General features: G+C 42.9%; 1 protein-coding gene across 5 annotated transcripts in view; it reads right to left on the reverse strand.

Moving 5' to 3' along the window:
- Positions 1 to 1,640: 1,640 nt before the first annotated feature.
- Positions 1,641 to 17,167, reverse strand: part of mgat3b (beta-1,4-mannosyl-glycoprotein 4-beta-N-acetylglucosaminyltransferase b) — a 49,668-nt gene continuing 34,141 nt past the window's right edge. For 2 of the 5 annotated variants that reach the window (XM_084932026.1, XM_084932024.1), the window contains 5 exons: positions 14,511 to 14,727; positions 9,233 to 9,662; positions 5,408 to 6,045; positions 2,956 to 3,238; positions 1,641 to 2,775 (listed from right to left, as the gene is read on the reverse strand). In XM_084932026.1, coding sequence (XP_084788152.1) covers positions 2,278 to 2,775; positions 2,956 to 3,238; positions 5,408 to 6,045; positions 9,233 to 9,662; positions 14,511 to 14,587 — 1,926 coding nt within the window. In that variant the 5' untranslated portion in view covers positions 14,588 to 14,727 and the 3' untranslated portion in view covers positions 1,641 to 2,277. The remainder of the gene's footprint in view (positions 2,776 to 2,955; positions 3,239 to 5,407; positions 6,046 to 9,232; positions 9,663 to 14,510; positions 14,728 to 17,167) is intronic. The other 3 variants (XM_084932027.1, XM_084932028.1, XM_084932029.1) reach the window with 2 other exon arrangements.

The following is a 17,167-nucleotide window of genomic DNA, read 5'->3' on the forward strand; positions in this document are numbered from 1 at the left end:
GGCATTGGAACTGTAAGGAAAGAGCAGCGTTTTAATGATCAAGGAGTTTGGAGGTGAAAATAATGGGGGGAAAAAAAGCATTTGAGGCATTCGATGCATGGCTGTGTCAGCGTCTGATGAAATTAAAGCTACAAAATAAGGTTTGATATATTCTCAGGCGGCGTCAGCAACAGGCCGTGTTTACTACAAGAAAAGTGGTTTTTATACCTATAGAGGAGGTCTTAACCTCGAAAGAAGCCAGAAGCTAAAGCAAAGCCCAGACAGGCATTGAAGAGTAGATGGCGGATATGGTCAATCTGCAGTTAAAACACAAATCAATGTGCTCATAATTTCTTGATCGCTGCTCGTCTGCTCGGCGCACATCTTTCTTAACTGCTCCGCAGCACGGTAAATATTCCAGCTACGACTTCCATGCCCTCAACAAGAACTAATCCTTGTCCCACTGGGCTACCCATGTACTCATACCAAGGCTCTACATCATCATCAACTTCTGCCAGACAACTTGGGCGGATGGGTGGGTGTCTGTGTGTGTTGGGGTGGGGGTGTGATCTAGGCATCCATTCCACATCGACAGCTGTTTACGACAGAAAGAAGGCAAGAGGCATGAGCGCTCCTGCCTAAATGTTTATGATGATAATCGTCTGTAGGGCATCAGAAAAGGCGTCGCCATGGCAACTGCTGCCCCAAAACAAAGGGAAAGAAACGAGGCAGAGAGAAGATAAACAGACCACTGTTATTGAAATGGTGCGTTCCTGTGAGGATAACAGAAAACACACAGAATAGATAGGATCCACAGAGTGTGTGTGTGTGTGTGTGTGTGTGTGTGTGTGTGTGTGTGTGTGTGTGTGTTGGAGGATGACTTGGGAGATTTTGCAAAATAGAGAAAGCTGAAAACACAGACTTGAGGAGGGGGAGGAAAAAAAAATCAGGATGATAAGTGAAAGAAAAAGACGATCTGTGATTGGCAGCTGAGCAGAAAGCTGAATATCTAACCGAAGGGACTCAACGTCGGGGTCGACCTCATCCGAATGCTGCAGCTCCTTGCCTGATATGAACCCACCCACTCGTCTTAACAACACCCATCCCATTTCCTCTTTTCCACATAGTTTCCAAGGAAACAAAGTTATCTGAGGCGCTAGATGGAGAGAGAAAGAGAGGGAGAGAGAGAGATGAAAAACTGAAGGGTGATATTCTTCCAGCTGCTATCGGACTGGACGAACAATAATGGCAGTAACTGCCGTAGATGCCATAGACGGGGCATGATTTATTCAGAGCTGCCTGTAAGCTCTGGGAAACGGACTCTCTTGCTCACACACACACACACACACACACACACACACACACACACACACACACACTATACTCCCCTCACACTCTCTCCTGCCTTCTCTCTCAGGTTTTCTCATCCCAGTTTCATCCTCTTTTCCTGTTCCCATCAGTTTCTTTCTTCCTTTCCATGATACAAATAAAAACCACATACAACCCACCCCCAATCCCGCGCTTCCTTTTCCTTTTACAAGCACACACAGACAACTCTAAGGCGCATGTAGATGAACGTGAGCATATGTATGAGCTGAAACATCTCTACTGAGTCATTCCCTTTCATTTGGCTGTCGGTGCTCCGGGGGGGGGGGGGGGGGGGGGGGGTTCCTGTAATGTCCTACCGACACTCGGGAGCAATGAAAGTATCTGAGCAGGAGTTTATGTCTGGAAGGAGGTCACCAAATATGACAGGAAGACATCTGGAGGTGGAGAGTGAAGTGGGAACATCAGTCAATCTGTAAACTTCAGTAAACACAGACAAAACCAAAACGGTCCTTCCCTTCAGAGTTTGTCAGATCTATGGAGGGGTTTCACCTGCCAGCGATAGACCCCTGGCTTTTTCTTGCTGCCATTTTCTCTTAGAGAACAGGCGCGTCGAATCGGTGGGTGACAGAAGGAAGGACGGGTGACAAATAGAGAGATAGCTCGGGGCCTCCCGGAAAAGGGGAGGAATGAGGAAATCTAAGATTCTGTTTATCCAGTGGTTATTATCCTCTCATCTCAAAGCGCTCTCTCAAAATACATGGATGTGATTCAGTGTTCCCTTTTTTCTGACCCCAATGTAATGACTTTAAAGAGCAGCATCAGTGCTGCCTGGTGGAGATACATTTAGTTTCACTCCAGTGAGAGAAGCAGTTCATCAGTATCGTTCCACCCCCAAAATCACTTGGGCCCTACGAGCGGTTTTTTTTTTTTCACATGTTTTTTATTTTAATTTTTTTGGCCACCTGACACCTAGCCTTCATTCGCTCTGGACTCTTTTCTGTAAGGGTTCTCCAAGAGGTAGCGATACCTGTCGTAGTTCTCCAGCATGTACTTGGGGGCGTACATGTGCTCTTTGGGGTCCACTGGGGGATACTCCTGCAGCGAGCCGTCAAACCAGCCGCCAGTCCGGATGAGATCGCGGATGTAGTTGAGGTCGCGTTTGTCCTCGTAGTCGCCCCACCGCGGGAAGTCTCCGTTCTGCGCCGACACCAGCTTAAAGTAGATCCCCTCGGGTGTGAAGCACCAGGAGCAGTGCCACCCTGCGAAGTGGAACGGGCTTCCCACCGACCACTGCACCAGGATGTGGCCGGTGTCATTCTCGTATTTGCGGAAACCCGGCATAGTGTAATATTCGCGACGACGCAGTTTGATGCCGTCGCCATCATACACGTCCTGCAGCATCCTCAACGTGCAGCCCGACACCACCTCCAGAGACCCGAACTGCTTCCAGAAAAAGCCATACAACGACTGCACACACAGAGAAAAGAGTACAGGAGAATTGCAAAAAGAATGAGATACTGTTCAATTACCACATTTATTCTTCCCTTAATCTTACATGGTGAAAAAAAAAAAAAAAAAAGATCTTAATTTCACGTAACAAACTGGCTGCTTGTAGAAAACACACAAAAGCTGAGATACTTTTGTTACCTTGCGCATGTGGATGGCGAAAGGCTCTGTCCACCCGTCGAACAGCTTGAGGAAAAGTAGTCCTTCGTGTGCTGGGATTTCGTCGGCATCGTTGATGACGAAAACATCGTCTGATCGCGCACCGACCACCCTGGACATGCCATTGCGCGTCAGGAAGGTACGCAGGTAGTCATCGGCGATCCAGCCGTCCTGCCGACCCCCATCCGGAAAGTGGTTGAGGAACACGTACAGGATCTTGTGACGTATGTAGTCATAGGTACCGTTTAGAAGGAGCCGCAGGAAACTGAGGGAGGGATTACAAAAATGTAATTATGTGGATTCTTTGATCCAAACGAAAATTAACATGATTTTTTTTTTAAGCTCAACATTTTAAGTAACACAGTTGCATTTAGATGAATTTTACCTACTGTTCCAGGCAGCCATTGCTTTCCTTTACTGACACGTAGCAGTCATAAGTTAGCAAGAGCGTAGATTCTTCTTGTCAAAGTAAGGCTGCCATTTGCAATTTTAGTTTTCCTAAACTTCGAACACTGAGAATTTTCAGTTTCAATAACACCTACTTACACTTTCTACATTTTGAGCTAGCAAGTGCACACCAAAGTTAGCTTGACTATTAGCAGTTACCCGTTAGCCACATTAGCCAATCTGCTATTATAAGGGTAGCTATTATTAGCTATGGCTAATATTAATAAGGCTAACAATGTCGGTAATGTTATTAACAAGAGCAGCAAAAGTTACAAGACATGTCCGTCTGTGACGTTAGGATTGTGTTAATTTAAAGGGTAACACAAATGCTTATTATTTAGAATTATTAATAATTATTCAACAATAAGTCCCCCCTGTGAAAATTTCCCTTTTAAAACTATTATTGAACTGAGAAGTGGATAGCAGTTTTAAACTTCTTGATGATACTTCTTACTCCAGTTCTTGACACTTGAAACACTATTTTAAATTTGTATATCCATCTCCTGTTTTTGTGATTGAAAACAGTTATTATTCTCTACTCTAAACAGATGTTTTTTTTAGTGTGATGCTTTCTCCAGTGACAGCTAAAGAGTTTTCACGGTTTGTAAATTGTAAGGTTGTCCTCAGTTTTAGATTTTACAAGCTATGAACATTTAGTTTTTCAGTTTCTAATAATGACTCTGGTCTTTTTTCTGAAATAATTTATGATCTCTACAGAAACTTAGTATGCTTAGAAATGCTGTGTTGCTCTGTTAAAAAAAAAAAAGAAGTTCTTGGGAAGATTTGGACAAAAACTTTAAATTTCATAGGGGGACTAATCATTTGTGTATTAGCATGTTGCTGACACAGTCTACAGTTGTGCCGAGTTTCCCCATCTCTGAGTGGCATTAGGTGACTGTGCCAAGAAACAAAATTAATGAAGGAAACTGATTCACTGCATTTATTACACGATGCCTTCTGGTGGGAAACACACCAACAGAACTACAGTATCATGCATCCATAATGTGACGTTCCCTGTAATGGATTTCACAAATTTAAAAGGCTTATAATTATAATTTTTTGCCCCTCTGAAGAAAAAAATAAAAAATAAAAAAAAATTGCAAACCAATATTGCATTAAACGGTCAACAAAATACATTCCAGCTGTAGCCCATTTATAAAAGGTTGTCAAAATGTGGCAGAAGAGATAAAGAAACAGTTCAGAAAGGCACTTGTTTGACAAATGGCACCTTTCAGCAGAGAAAAGACGTTCTCCTCACGCCAAACTGTCCAGAAGAACAACTCAATTAACCTGTTGATATGCATAGCGAAAGACGGCGATCGCAGAACATAGCCGCTTTCATGCAGTGTCACATCCGATGATTGAACACACCGATCTCTCCCTTCAAGGCTACACGCAGAGTCAATCATGCTGCTCTTGTCATAATCTGCTGTAAAATTTGCCCTCGAGGCGTTTCATGTTGTCGCCACAGGAAGCTAACTGTAATTGTTATTCCGCACGCGGATACTCGAGGAGCACGAGTAGGGCTGGCTGTAAACAAAGAGGGTAAGCTGCAAACAATAACGACTCATTGAAACGGCGCCGTCACAACTTGGATAAAGGAGAAATAAAGGGGAGCATGTGTGTGTGTTTGTAACCAAGCAGCTGGATAAAAAAAAAAAAAAAAAAAAAAAAAAAGAGCACAAATGGAGCTTTTATTGTTTAACAGTGTGTCCTCATGTGAGCTCATTTATCCATATAAAGACACAAAGATGACATAACATGGCCTTTATAATATATACACACTGTTCTTGTGACTTAATCCAGTTTAAAGTTTGCCGAGTTTGCACTTTATTTTACAATGCGTACTGTCGGGCACTACAGAGTCATAAACTGAAGGCCACAGAGGATTACACATCTCACACAAATACACCTTGACCGCGGGGGGTTGGGCGGTTTTTATAATCCCTTCACATGCACATGTCCAAAAAACAACTTTGAATCATACCTGAGAGGCCGTTTCTCTCCGTAGGCAGTGAAGTTCGATTCGCACACGAGGAACAAATCCACGGCCTCTGAGAGCTCATGAAAGCGTGCGTGCAGCAGATCAAACTCGTGGTTGACGTTGATGGCGTTGATCACCCTCCGCGGGGTTTCTCTGGGCGTCAGCCGCTCCTTAGTTGGCAGATTGGAGTGGTACACCATTGTGGGAACCCCGCAGTAAGGTCCGTGCCACCCAGGCCGACAAACGCACTTGACCAGCCGCTTCCCGTTGCCCTTGGCCCGAGCTTTGACCTTTGGCACTATGGTGGGCTGCTGCTGGAGATCCAGAGGTTTCCGTTGCCCGGCAGCAACAGCCCGACCAACTGCTCCGTTAGCCGCAGACCCCCCTGATTTTCCATAGTACTCTTTAGGAGTAGCTACCTCTGTCCCCTGCCTGAAGCAAAGGGCTCCAGCTTTGGTGCGCACAAAGTAAGGGGTTTTGTCATCTTGAAGCTGGAAAGTGCGAGTATGGAGGTCTCCCATGGATTCTATGGGATCCCTGAAATGATGCTCTTTTCTTGCTGGTTCCTGTGGAGGGTCTAGCCTCTCGGGCTGTGCAGGGTGGGCGGGATTCCACCGCTTTAAGCGGTCCTCAGCTCTAATCTGGATAAAAGAGAGTAACGGGAAACAGTTACACAACTCTGCCTTGAAATAAAAACACCAGCTTTACTCATTATACTCTTCACTGTAAGATTCACATTAAAGCGAAATTGTATTTAACACACACTTGCGACAAACCCTCGTCCTGTCAGGTACAAGCAGGAGACTAATTTGTTTCTTCTAATTTTGGTGGTTACGCAAATTGTGAAGGGCATCAACAATGACTGTTAGTGTGTGAATTGTAGTTTAAGATAAATAAGAATAATTTTAAACTGTAAAACAGGTTACAGTTAAACATTGGAGAAACTGAATAACTACCCTAAAAAGTAACATAAGGGTTACAAAGTACATATTTCCTGTCTTGTAACAGAGAGGTTGATGAGAGTGCGGTGTATTTCAGATTTTTCTGCCTGATTTACAGCCATTCCGTCCATTTTGGCAACCAAAAAAGATCCACAGTGATAGTGAGTCCGAATTACATGCTCTCCATAGCATCTAGGAAAACTCAAAGACTAATATGAGTCATTCTTTTTTTAAAACATATTTTTGCACAAAGGCACCATTTGTGTCCAGGTGCCTGGGAACAGCAGGTACAATTTAAACTTTAGAGACCCATGTCTTAAAGTCTAAGCACAACGGTTAGCCAATATAAATTACGGCAAATTAATATTAATGTTTAGCACTGAATTCTTTTTACTGCTTCTTGCAGTAAATCACTGCATAAACACTAAATATTTCCTCGTTATTACACGACAAATGGATTTGGGGATGTTGAGCATGCATTTGGTAGCTGTTCACCTGAACTCTCGTTATGAAGAATGCGCTGAGTGACAGCAAAAAACATGGTTAAGAAAAAACCCTTCACAACATGTAATCAGAGTCACGTACAGAGAGTTTCCAACGAGGTGCACACCCCTGGGTACACTCAAGGGCGAGACGGTCAGATGAACTGTGAAGTGCTATACCTCCTGCTCAGATTCAGCCAAATGCTGCAATGATCAGATGACACTGCACAGTGGAAACAGATAATGACCCGCAGCATACTGCAAAAGCAACCCAAGAGTTTCTCAAGGCAAAGAAATAAGATATTCTTGGGTGGCCAAGTCAGTTACATTAGTGCAATAGAGCATGTTATTCAGTAATTGAACGAAAAACTGAAGCAGAGAGTCAGAAAAACAGGCAGCAACTGTAGGTGGCAGCAGTAAAGGCCTGGAAGAGCATCTCAAGGAAGGAAACGCAACATTTGCTGCTCTCCACGAGCTCTAGACTTCAGGCAGTCTGCCTGAATCAAAGCTAAAAGTCCGCACTTCATTTACATCTTGATTGTTTGGTTTAAAACCCACCGTGGGGGTATATAGAGGTAACACTATAAAGACAGTGTTGAGACAAGCAGCTTTGAAAGTACTAACCTCACATTACATTTTATGAGGATAAACTGCATGAGCACACATTCAGTGAAGCGCCAGACATGCTGCAATTTGTTTATGGCACAAGTGATACTGTAATGCTGTAAGACATGCTGGTGCAGTAGGCAAGCAAGGTAAACATGAGCAGAAACATTTAGAGATGCTTATGCTTCAACTTGTTCAGCAGCTGCTGGAGAAACATGTTGCATGTATGGCTTTAAATAGATTTTGTTGATTTGAGTCAGCTCTGTGTGCGTGCGTGTGTGTGTAGTGAATCACCACTCTGAGTCTGGATTTAAGTGATGTTATTAGCTCACAGCATGCTCTGCAAGATTTCATTTCACATTAAATTTTAGGTACCTAAGTGCAACCCCCCTTTAACCCTTTAAGACCTACCATAGAACCAAGTCCGCCAGAGCTTATATTATATTTTTCCATGCTGTGGTGCCATTTTTGGGAGCATTTCAAGTTGATATACATCAATACAACCATTATAGCCCAAATTTTAATAATATATATGCATAAGTGCATAGAAATTACATAACTTGCAAAAAAAGTGCAATAAACTACAAAAAAATTGAAAATCATTTTTGTTTTTTTAACATATTTCTAGTTAGAGAAATTTAAGAGGCTTATCCCTCAAAACTGTAAACACAAAAAAGTTGCACAAAATAGTTTCCCACCACAGGAAATTTATTTTAAGTGTCTTCATAGTTTTATTTTTGAAATACACCAATTTTTATATACTGCAGGAAAAACGAAAATAAATATTATAATGCAAATTTGCAAAAAAAAAAAAAAAAAACAGCATATGCATCAAAATAAACTATTTCCAGCAGTGCAATTTGAGTCCTAAGCATCCCAGAAACAACACAAAGTCATAAAGTCAAACATAATTTTTAAAAAACACAAATATAGGCTCATAAGGCCACGATGGTAAAAAACACGACATTTCCGCAAAATGACGTCACTTCCTGTTTCGGGCAGGTCATGGCAGACATGCGATAGTTCGCACTGAAGGACGTAGGAAGTGTTACAAACAGCTGATCGGATCGGCAAAGCGTGTTTCTGGAATATTATGTTTTTATATATATAATTATATATTTATTGCTGCAAGTGCTTTTTATGCAGTTTTTGCAAAGCTATATGTGGAAGGAAACCGTGACCTAAGACAAGCTGATGGCATAAGATGTAAGTACAACTCCTCCGGTTTCATATGCAAAAAAAATTATTGCGCTAGCTTACGTGGTTGCAGTGCTACCGGGATTTAAAAATAGTTACCCAAAACGGAGCGTGCCCGCTCCGACCGGCTTTAAAGGGTTAAGATCCCCAGGTAAAGAAGCACAGGATTACACCAACACATTTTAATATACTGGAGGTCTGGGGAAATCTCATCTGGTTTCACAATGCATCACATCAGTCTTGGAGAAAAGTCAAATACTGCTGCCTTGGCTGGTTGCTTGCTTGCCCTGCGACTGACGTTTTAACACAACAGTTGTGATGCAAACTAACATCTTAAAAGAAACAGAGTCACCCGGGTCTAGAAAAACAAACCCAGGTGCGCTGTGAGGTAAAATTTGCATTTTTAATAACACACGTTTGGTGGCTTTAGAGAGAAAGCAAAACAACAGTCCTGGGAATGGATGAGAAACAGGGCTCAGATCCAGGGATCTGTGTGGGACTTTGAGCTGAAAGCTTGAAATACATAAACACAAATTTGTCTGAAGGTGTAAATTGTGAGGCGTTCGACACCGCGCTGTTGCGTTCGGGTTTACCCATCTTACCTCATTTGCTGCGTCTCCCAGCTGGTTTTCCTTTGGTTTCTCCCAGGGATGTGGTGGTGCTGGCTCCTCTCGTTGCCTCATCTCCTCATCTCCACCTCCAGCTATGGCCTCCGGGATCCCTGGACCAAATCCTTCCCCTCCGCCTCCTCCCCCGAGACCCGGCACGCCTCTAGCTTTGGCATCTGACTGCCGGAGACCGGGTAGAGGGGGGGCCTCTTCAGGAGAAGCTGGGCTGAGCGGGGTGGTGGCCATACCCTTCTCCCTCCAGAAGAAGCCGGTCACCATGATGAAGGACTTGATGTTGGGGTATGGAGCTGAGAGCTCCCGCAGCAGGGAGACGTAATGGAGGGCCTTGTAGTAGTGGAGGAAGGAGATGACACACAGACCCACCGTGCACAGCAAGAACACCCTGTGCCGCCGCATTTTCATCCTGGAACAAATGGAAAAGGAAGAGACATCAGTGCACCATTTACCTCCACCAGTGAGGCACAAGTCATGAGAAGCAACAGCCTTTCAAGAAGATAAAAACAGAGCCACAAACCTGCCTTTTCTCCCTCTAATATTACACACACTTGCCAATGTTCACTTTGTGGAGTCTTACTTCTTAGAGCCCTTTCTTCCCTTAGCTGAATGCTTGTAGTATAAAGATATAGAAAAAAACCCAAACAATCTTGGGGATCTGTGGTCTTTGTACATTGCTTAAAAGGATTGTGCATGATTTGACGAGATGTGTTTCCAAAGAGTAAAATATATGAGAGAGAAAAAACAAACACTTTTTTCAAACACAACAGAAAATAGTGGAAATAAAAACTGCTTATTTAACAGCTAAAGAGCCATAAATGTCAACAAAGACCAAAGTGGAGCTCAAATTTAAAAAAACAAAACAAAAAACAAACCCCAACAGGCTTCTTCACGGCAGCGCTTTGGCCTCACTCAGTCCAGTGAACTGTGGATAATTCATGCTGATAATCGTGCAGACTTAACGTGAATTAATTTCAATCCTGTAGCTTTTTTTTTTTCTTCTTTTTTAAGTAACACACACAAACAACCATGCATCCAGTGTGCATCATTAATAATCCTGACGTAGCTGCTAATGGACGATTTTCTTAATATGGATGAGATGAGAACAAAAATAAGAAAGTGTCCCTACTAATGGATGATAATGACGTCCAAAACTACAAAGCATAACAGAAAAGTTGCATTCAAGTTCAAACGCACTCCTTTATGTCCGCGTCCACTTGATATTGAGCATTTCACCCAGATTTTCATGTTTGAGCCAAAAAAGCAGCTCTGAAGCAGGATTTCTCGGTCGAGTAACGGTGGCGGCCCGTGCTTACACGGCAAAATTTATTCTTACATTTAAGCCCGTCTTTAAAAAAAAAAAAAAAAAAAAAAAAAAAAAGTGTTGGCCAGAAAATGTTAAGCTCAGATGAATAAGGGATAAAGTACTGAGGAAGGAAAAGAAAGACATTTCCCAGCAGTGCATGAAATGAACTTGAAGTAGCTTGCTCAGCACAGCTCTTCCACTGGATGTGAAACGAATGTGAAGAGGAGCAGGAAGAAGTGAGGTCCAGCTGAGCGGACGACAGGATGTGATGTCGTGGGATGCGGATTTGTTTTACTCAAATGAGGAGGACAATGATTGAAGAACTTTTTTCCCCAACAGTCAGGTTAAAGTTGGAAACTTTGTGTTTCAAAAAGCTGCTAAGGTGTTCGCAAGCAGCTTAGCATTAAATAAAAAAAAATATCCAGGTAACTTCTGCATTAACCCGAGTTTGTTACCAGGGTGCATCACCATAGTAACCCATGCTGCAGCTCTAACCTGTTGCAGAGCAGGTTATGTTGTCGCTGTCTACGGCACAAACGGAGCTTCTGCATTTCTAGAAGGTTTCTTAAACCTCTGGGTGTGACACCGCAGGCCACACACAGCCCACTTCGATCTTAAGTGGGTGAGATTATAAATGACTGGAATAAGCATTAAATATGAAATAAAGCAAGCAACACAAACAAAGAGCTCGTCATTGTGAGGTTTGCAAAGGGCTCAAACAACAATAGAGCTCAACTGCAGTCTGCACCACTGTTTCACAACAAGAAGCACACAATTATAGCAACAAGTTATCTCCCCGCTGCAGTCGCATGACACAATCTGATCTCCAGCTTGCACATACGAGTATATCTTGTAACAGAGGCTCATATGAAGGGAAAAACATGATACTACAGAGCCTTACATTCAGCACCATCCACAAAAATACTGAGAAGGTCAAAATCTTGAAATGTCCCATCTAGGGATGGGTACCGGTAGTAACCAGACCGAAAAGCAGCGCACATTTCGGTGCTTTTTTTTCCTGAGCTGTGATACACTTTAGATTCTAGCCAATCATTTTACGTTTCCGAGGATAGTAGGCGGGCCCAGGTACGTACGTTCTTTTAGAGCAGAGCTACAGATTAAAAACGCCCAAGGCGAAGCAGTCAAAAGTCTGGCTGTACTTCACAGCAAAAGATGTAAACTCAGCAGCCTGCAACAAGTGCTTAAAGGTGATACTGTGCAAAGGAGGTAACTCCTCAAATCCGATGAAACACCTGGCGACGCATAGCGTTTTTTTAAAAGCCGAGAAATGCACCGTATTTGATAGCTTGCTGCGAGACCTCACACCGGGCACATCTACTGCGGGTGTGGTGCCTGTTATCGGACCCGGAGTTAGCAACATCCCCTAAGAACCCGAAGAGTAGAGTCCTGGCCCCTAGCCCTGCCAGTGTAGCAGAAATGATGACGGATGATGATGGCAGCAGCAGCAGCCGTTCTTCTCTGCGTGAGTAGCTTAATGTTGTTCGTGTGTAATTTACGTTGAGTAGGCTAACCACGTTATTACATTAATGCATGTAAGGTGAACTAACAAACACCGTCGTAGTTACATGCGGCTGTCCTCTTGTTTGATGGCAGGTACTCCCTTCACCCTGGCCAAAAAGGCTAAAATGACCAAAGAAAAAGTGGAAAACAGCTAAACATGAGAGGTTTTTGGACAAAGTTTGTGTTTTTTCCATTGTTTAAGCACTTCTTCCAGCCAAGAGTGATACCATATATGCCCCATAGCTGCAGAAAAGGCTAACATTGTTATCTTTTTACAAAAAACCAGCTGAACATGAGGTTTTTGGACCAATTTTGTGTTCTCCATTCTTTAAGCACCGGTTTGAGCACCGTTTAAGCACCGGCACCGTTTCAAAAGTACCGGTTTGGCACCGGTATCGGATAAAACCTAAACGATACCCATGCCTAGTCCCATCAGAGGGGGAAGTTTGGCATGTTAGCGTTTACACTGACGAATTGGATATTAGAGTGCAGATAAGCATCTAGGTACGGATCGCGGGTTAATACCAGGTACAAACAGAGCACATTTACAGGCAAACAGCCTTTCCACCTGCCACATACCAGTTTAAGTGTACATGAGAGATCACAAAAAAGGATTATTTAATTCAAGTAACTGAATGCAGAGCCCCAAAAGTTTAAAAAAAAATTCACAATTTAATAGTAAATAACAGATAACAAGTGCTGCACCTTTTCAATTTGCATGCTAATGAACACAATTCTCCTCAAACTTAATCGCAGCGACACCAGGTTAATGAAATACGCTGCTAACTAAAAGGTCACATGAGACTGTAACGAGCAACTTCCAGCCCAACAACAAGACGATAAAAGCGATCCTCAAATAAGACGTCGGTGCCGTTTTGGGGGAATGCTGTGAGAAAGCATCCTCCGGCACATCGCGCCGTTAGTTAACGAGCCCCGATACTGCAGAAACTCGGAGAAATACGCAACTACTGAATACTGTCTTTTCCCATTTTAGATGACAGCACAAGATCTCAGTGAATTGGGCCTATGGGTGGAGAAAGGGGAGAAGTCAAAGGTAAAGCAGGCAAAGGATGAGGTCGAAGCTGGTGCTGCTTGGTTTATTACTGAAGCGCCGCCGCTCCACATCCTCCCTCCAAACCCTTTCAATTCCCGACTTTATTTATCATCTCTAATTCCCCTTCACATTCACTCCCTCTCCCCGTTCCGCTCGTATCCGTTTCCCACACAACTTGACATGAAACAAAATGCAAGAAAGGAGGAAGTGAGGACTGAAAGCCCCCCCACCAAACACACACACACACACACACACACACACGCAGAGAAATTGAAAGAAGCAGTTACAGAGAGGGAAGTAAACATGATTTCTTTCCTCCTTTTTTGAGCACTTTGGTTTCACATGAGCACAGATTCCACTTGAAGATTCGCAGATGACCAGATAAAGAGTCGGCTTAACGCACACTAATCGTCCTGGGTGGCATCAGCAGAGTCAAGACTCAAGAGGACTGTGGTGCAGGCTAGAAGCAAACATTAAAGTTTTTGTTTTGTGTTTTTTTTGCCTAGACACTCTGGCCTCTTGGAACTGATTCAATTAGCATCCCAATAACGTTTGACTTTGGCCTGCCTTAAGACTTTAGGGGCAAGAAGGCATCTCTTGAATCTTTCCTGCACCGGCACTTGTTGACCTTGTGTCCCAGCACGAGTCTAGACTTCAGTTTTGCCTACAATGACAACCTTTGCATAGCTTCAACTTGCAAATAAAAGAAATTGAAATGAAGACTATATAAACGTCGTGCTGTTACTCCTCTTACTTTTCTGACACAAGCCATTTTACCTTCCTTTTAGGCCGCTTTGCAAGCCCGGCTGCTCTTCGCAGACAAAAGATATAAAGGGCAGGTCGGTGGGTGAGGTGTGCAGACCGAGCCCAAACATTAGAGAAAAACACAAGCTGTCTGAAGTGTTTAGAGCACTGAAGCCAGAGCTTCAGGCAGTATTAGTGAAAACAAGAAAAATGGTTTTGCACCATTACCTGAGCTTTTCAGTGTGAGTGTGAGGATTTCAAAATAACAGCAATCCTGCTGCTGTGGCTTTCATTGTCTGAGAAGAAGGTGCTGCAACAGGACAAGACGTATAATACAGAGCTGACATCAACAGGCACTCCTTTCCACTAATCTGACGAGGTTTCATTTTAACAAACAAAGCGAGCACAACCACGTACAATTCTAGCAGCATCACTGGATCCGAGCTATGAAGAGAGGTTAATTCACTAAGAGACTAACAACTACCTTCATTTAAGAGATCACATCTCTGCTTTTAGGGATATTTTATTTTACATTTCATTTCACAGAGAAATCACAGAAAGAAGGTTTGTACTGATTTAGCCCACCACCAGCTTGCACAGCCCACCACCAATCCATATACAAAAGCACTTACAAACACAGCAACCGCCCGCATCGTGCCGGGATTTTGTGCAGATTCGTGGATGCCCTGGTACCTGTAAGCCAAGACATCAGTGCAGAACTTATTCCAGTGTGCTCATGCCAGCGCTCGCTGTCAGTCTGCTGTTGCAACCTTCCTTGCCCCGGAGGTGCCGCCTGTCAGATGGTGCAATGCAAAAGGTTGAAGCTTACAGGGCACAGAGTCTGTCCACCTGTAACACATGTAATTCTACTTTTAATGACCTGAAAAATAATCTTTCTGGTTTGTGTTTACCATTACAAGTAGACCAAAGATTTTATTTTATTTATTTTTTTTAAATAGTCAGTGGTGTCTCAAGATAAGAGGGTTTAAATATTATAAAAGCAATTCATTAATATATATGTAAATTTCTTATATTATTAAAATATCTTATTGCGGGTCACCATAACACTCGTGACTAGTTAAAGAGGTTATATCTGTCAATGTAAGACGCTTCTAGCAACAGAAAAAATGCTGAAGTTAAGACAAAGAAAAAAAAAAAAAAAAAAGCATAAAAACAAAGCCAACAAAAACAAGTCACATGGTAAACCTGTCTGAATGTCTTTAAGACGTGAGTGGGAAAACACTGCTCACTGGGAAAACTGGGGAGAATTCAGTGCAACCAGAACGTGCTGAAGTGAAGGAAAAGGGAAACTTCAGCCAAAACTTATCAGACGACAATCTGATAACAGTGAAGGTGGAGAGAACGTAGCTCCTCCCTCTAACACCGCCTGAGTAAATTTCACACTTTGTAAAATTTAACTCTTGGAATCTCTGATTTTCTCTCTTTAATGGAGCTCTGTGGGATTTTTTTTAAGAGTAAAACCTAAAAAGGTTTAGAAAAACCCAAACTGCCGGCTGATGAAAGCAGCACAAACCAAATGTTTGTGCTGCTTGAAAGCCAAGCCAAGAGATAAACAGTTGCAGATATGAGGTCTGTGTGCTGGGAGGAGGAGGAATTCCCCCTGTAAACTAATCTTAATTATACGTAGTATGCGTGTCACCATGGCAAAAAAGTTTAAAAAAAAAAGTCCTGTGACACCCACTGACCCACAGAAGTGCTCTGTGGAGAACTGCGTTTACACAGTCCCGTCTGGATGTCTGAGGACAGACTTCATCAGTGTAATAGTGTAACTAAAGATCAACAGTGTTACTCAGTCTGATTTATGAGAATTCAAGTATACAAAATTATTTTGCCTGATGACAAACGCACCCTTTGTGTAGTACGCGAAGCGAGGATCAGTGAGGCGCTTTGTGCTGTTTGTGTTTGGACATTACCGTAGACGCTTTTGTCTGAGCATTCTGGCTTTGTCAATATTTGAAATACCTCTCAAAATGCAGTATTGTGCACAAGTCTAGAGCTACCTCTCATTTCTTTATACTCTGAGAAAATATTTGTTATGACCATCTTCATTCTTCAACACAGTCTGAACTCTCTTAGGCAGCTTTGTGTTCTTCAAGAACAGGATAGTTCTGCACTCTGTTCGAAGGACATTCAAAGCTTTCTTCTGTTCTTGTCAACATGAAATTAAACTGCTGAGCTCATGGGAGGCCAATCTATGACTGATAGAAAAAAACACGCAATGGGACACCGAGTGTTTCACTACTGGCAGCGTCATACTGAAAAGCCGTTTCCAAACAGATGCTTTCCCGATGGAATTGCACGGTGCATCTGTATTCCATCAATTTGAAAAGATGCCCAACACCACTGACTGAAACGCAGCCAAAAACCATGACAGAGCCTCCACTGTGCTTCTTCGTGCATCGTCCAGTTTCCTCTACTTTTTTAAGGACATGCTGCACACTGTGCCAAGTTTTTAAGCTAACAGCTCTTTAGGAATCACTTTGAAAGACCTTCAAAAACCCAAAGTCTGACTCCTTAGAAGCAAATTATAAAAAAATGTGAGCTGGCTCAAGACTTCTGCACATCAATGAAGCCATTCAAACAACTGTTAACATTCTCGCCCGTCCAAACAGTGTTTAGACGCCTCATTCTTGCATTAGACTTGCTCATTACACTTCCCATCGCCACTTAAAAACAATGACAAAATTGCATGACTCACACACTATAAAGACCGTTTTACACACACACGATTGTTTCCGTACTCAAACAGATCAAGAGCTGGACTTGTGTGAATCCTGAACAAACATAGACAAGTGGCTATGAAAATGTTACCACATCAGCAAAATATTTCATAGGTCGAATGATAAATGAGATAAAGTTCCTCCAAAAGGCTCACAGGCTTTCTGTTGTGTGCGTGTGCAGCCTCAAAATCCACTTTTCTTATCTTTGAACACACGCACACACACAGGCACACAAATATTTTTCCACATGGGAAAGTCTCTCGCATTGTCTCATCTGGACTACAAAGAATTTCTCAGCTTATTCAGCACCACACTAAGTCTCTGAGCAGTCTGCTGGCCTCACCTAACAAGCTCTCTGGGGAGACATCAAAACAAAACAAAGCACCTTGGGTGCAGCAGTTAGTGAGACCAGCTCCCAACCAAACAATCAGAAGCACAGCCCAATCAGAGCGTCCTTAGTTAAGGGTCTCAACTGTCAGCCGCAGACGTGTTTCTCACAAAAAACAAACACCTAATTGCGCCGAACTGAAATTGCCAAACTTCTTAAT

Source organism: Perissodus microlepis, chromosome 6 (genome assembly GCF_051167445.1).
Source record: "Perissodus microlepis isolate ML-2025 ecotype Zambia chromosome 6, ASM5116744v1, whole genome shotgun sequence".
Classification (NCBI taxonomy): Eukaryota; Metazoa; Chordata; class Actinopteri; order Cichliformes; family Cichlidae; genus Perissodus; species Perissodus microlepis.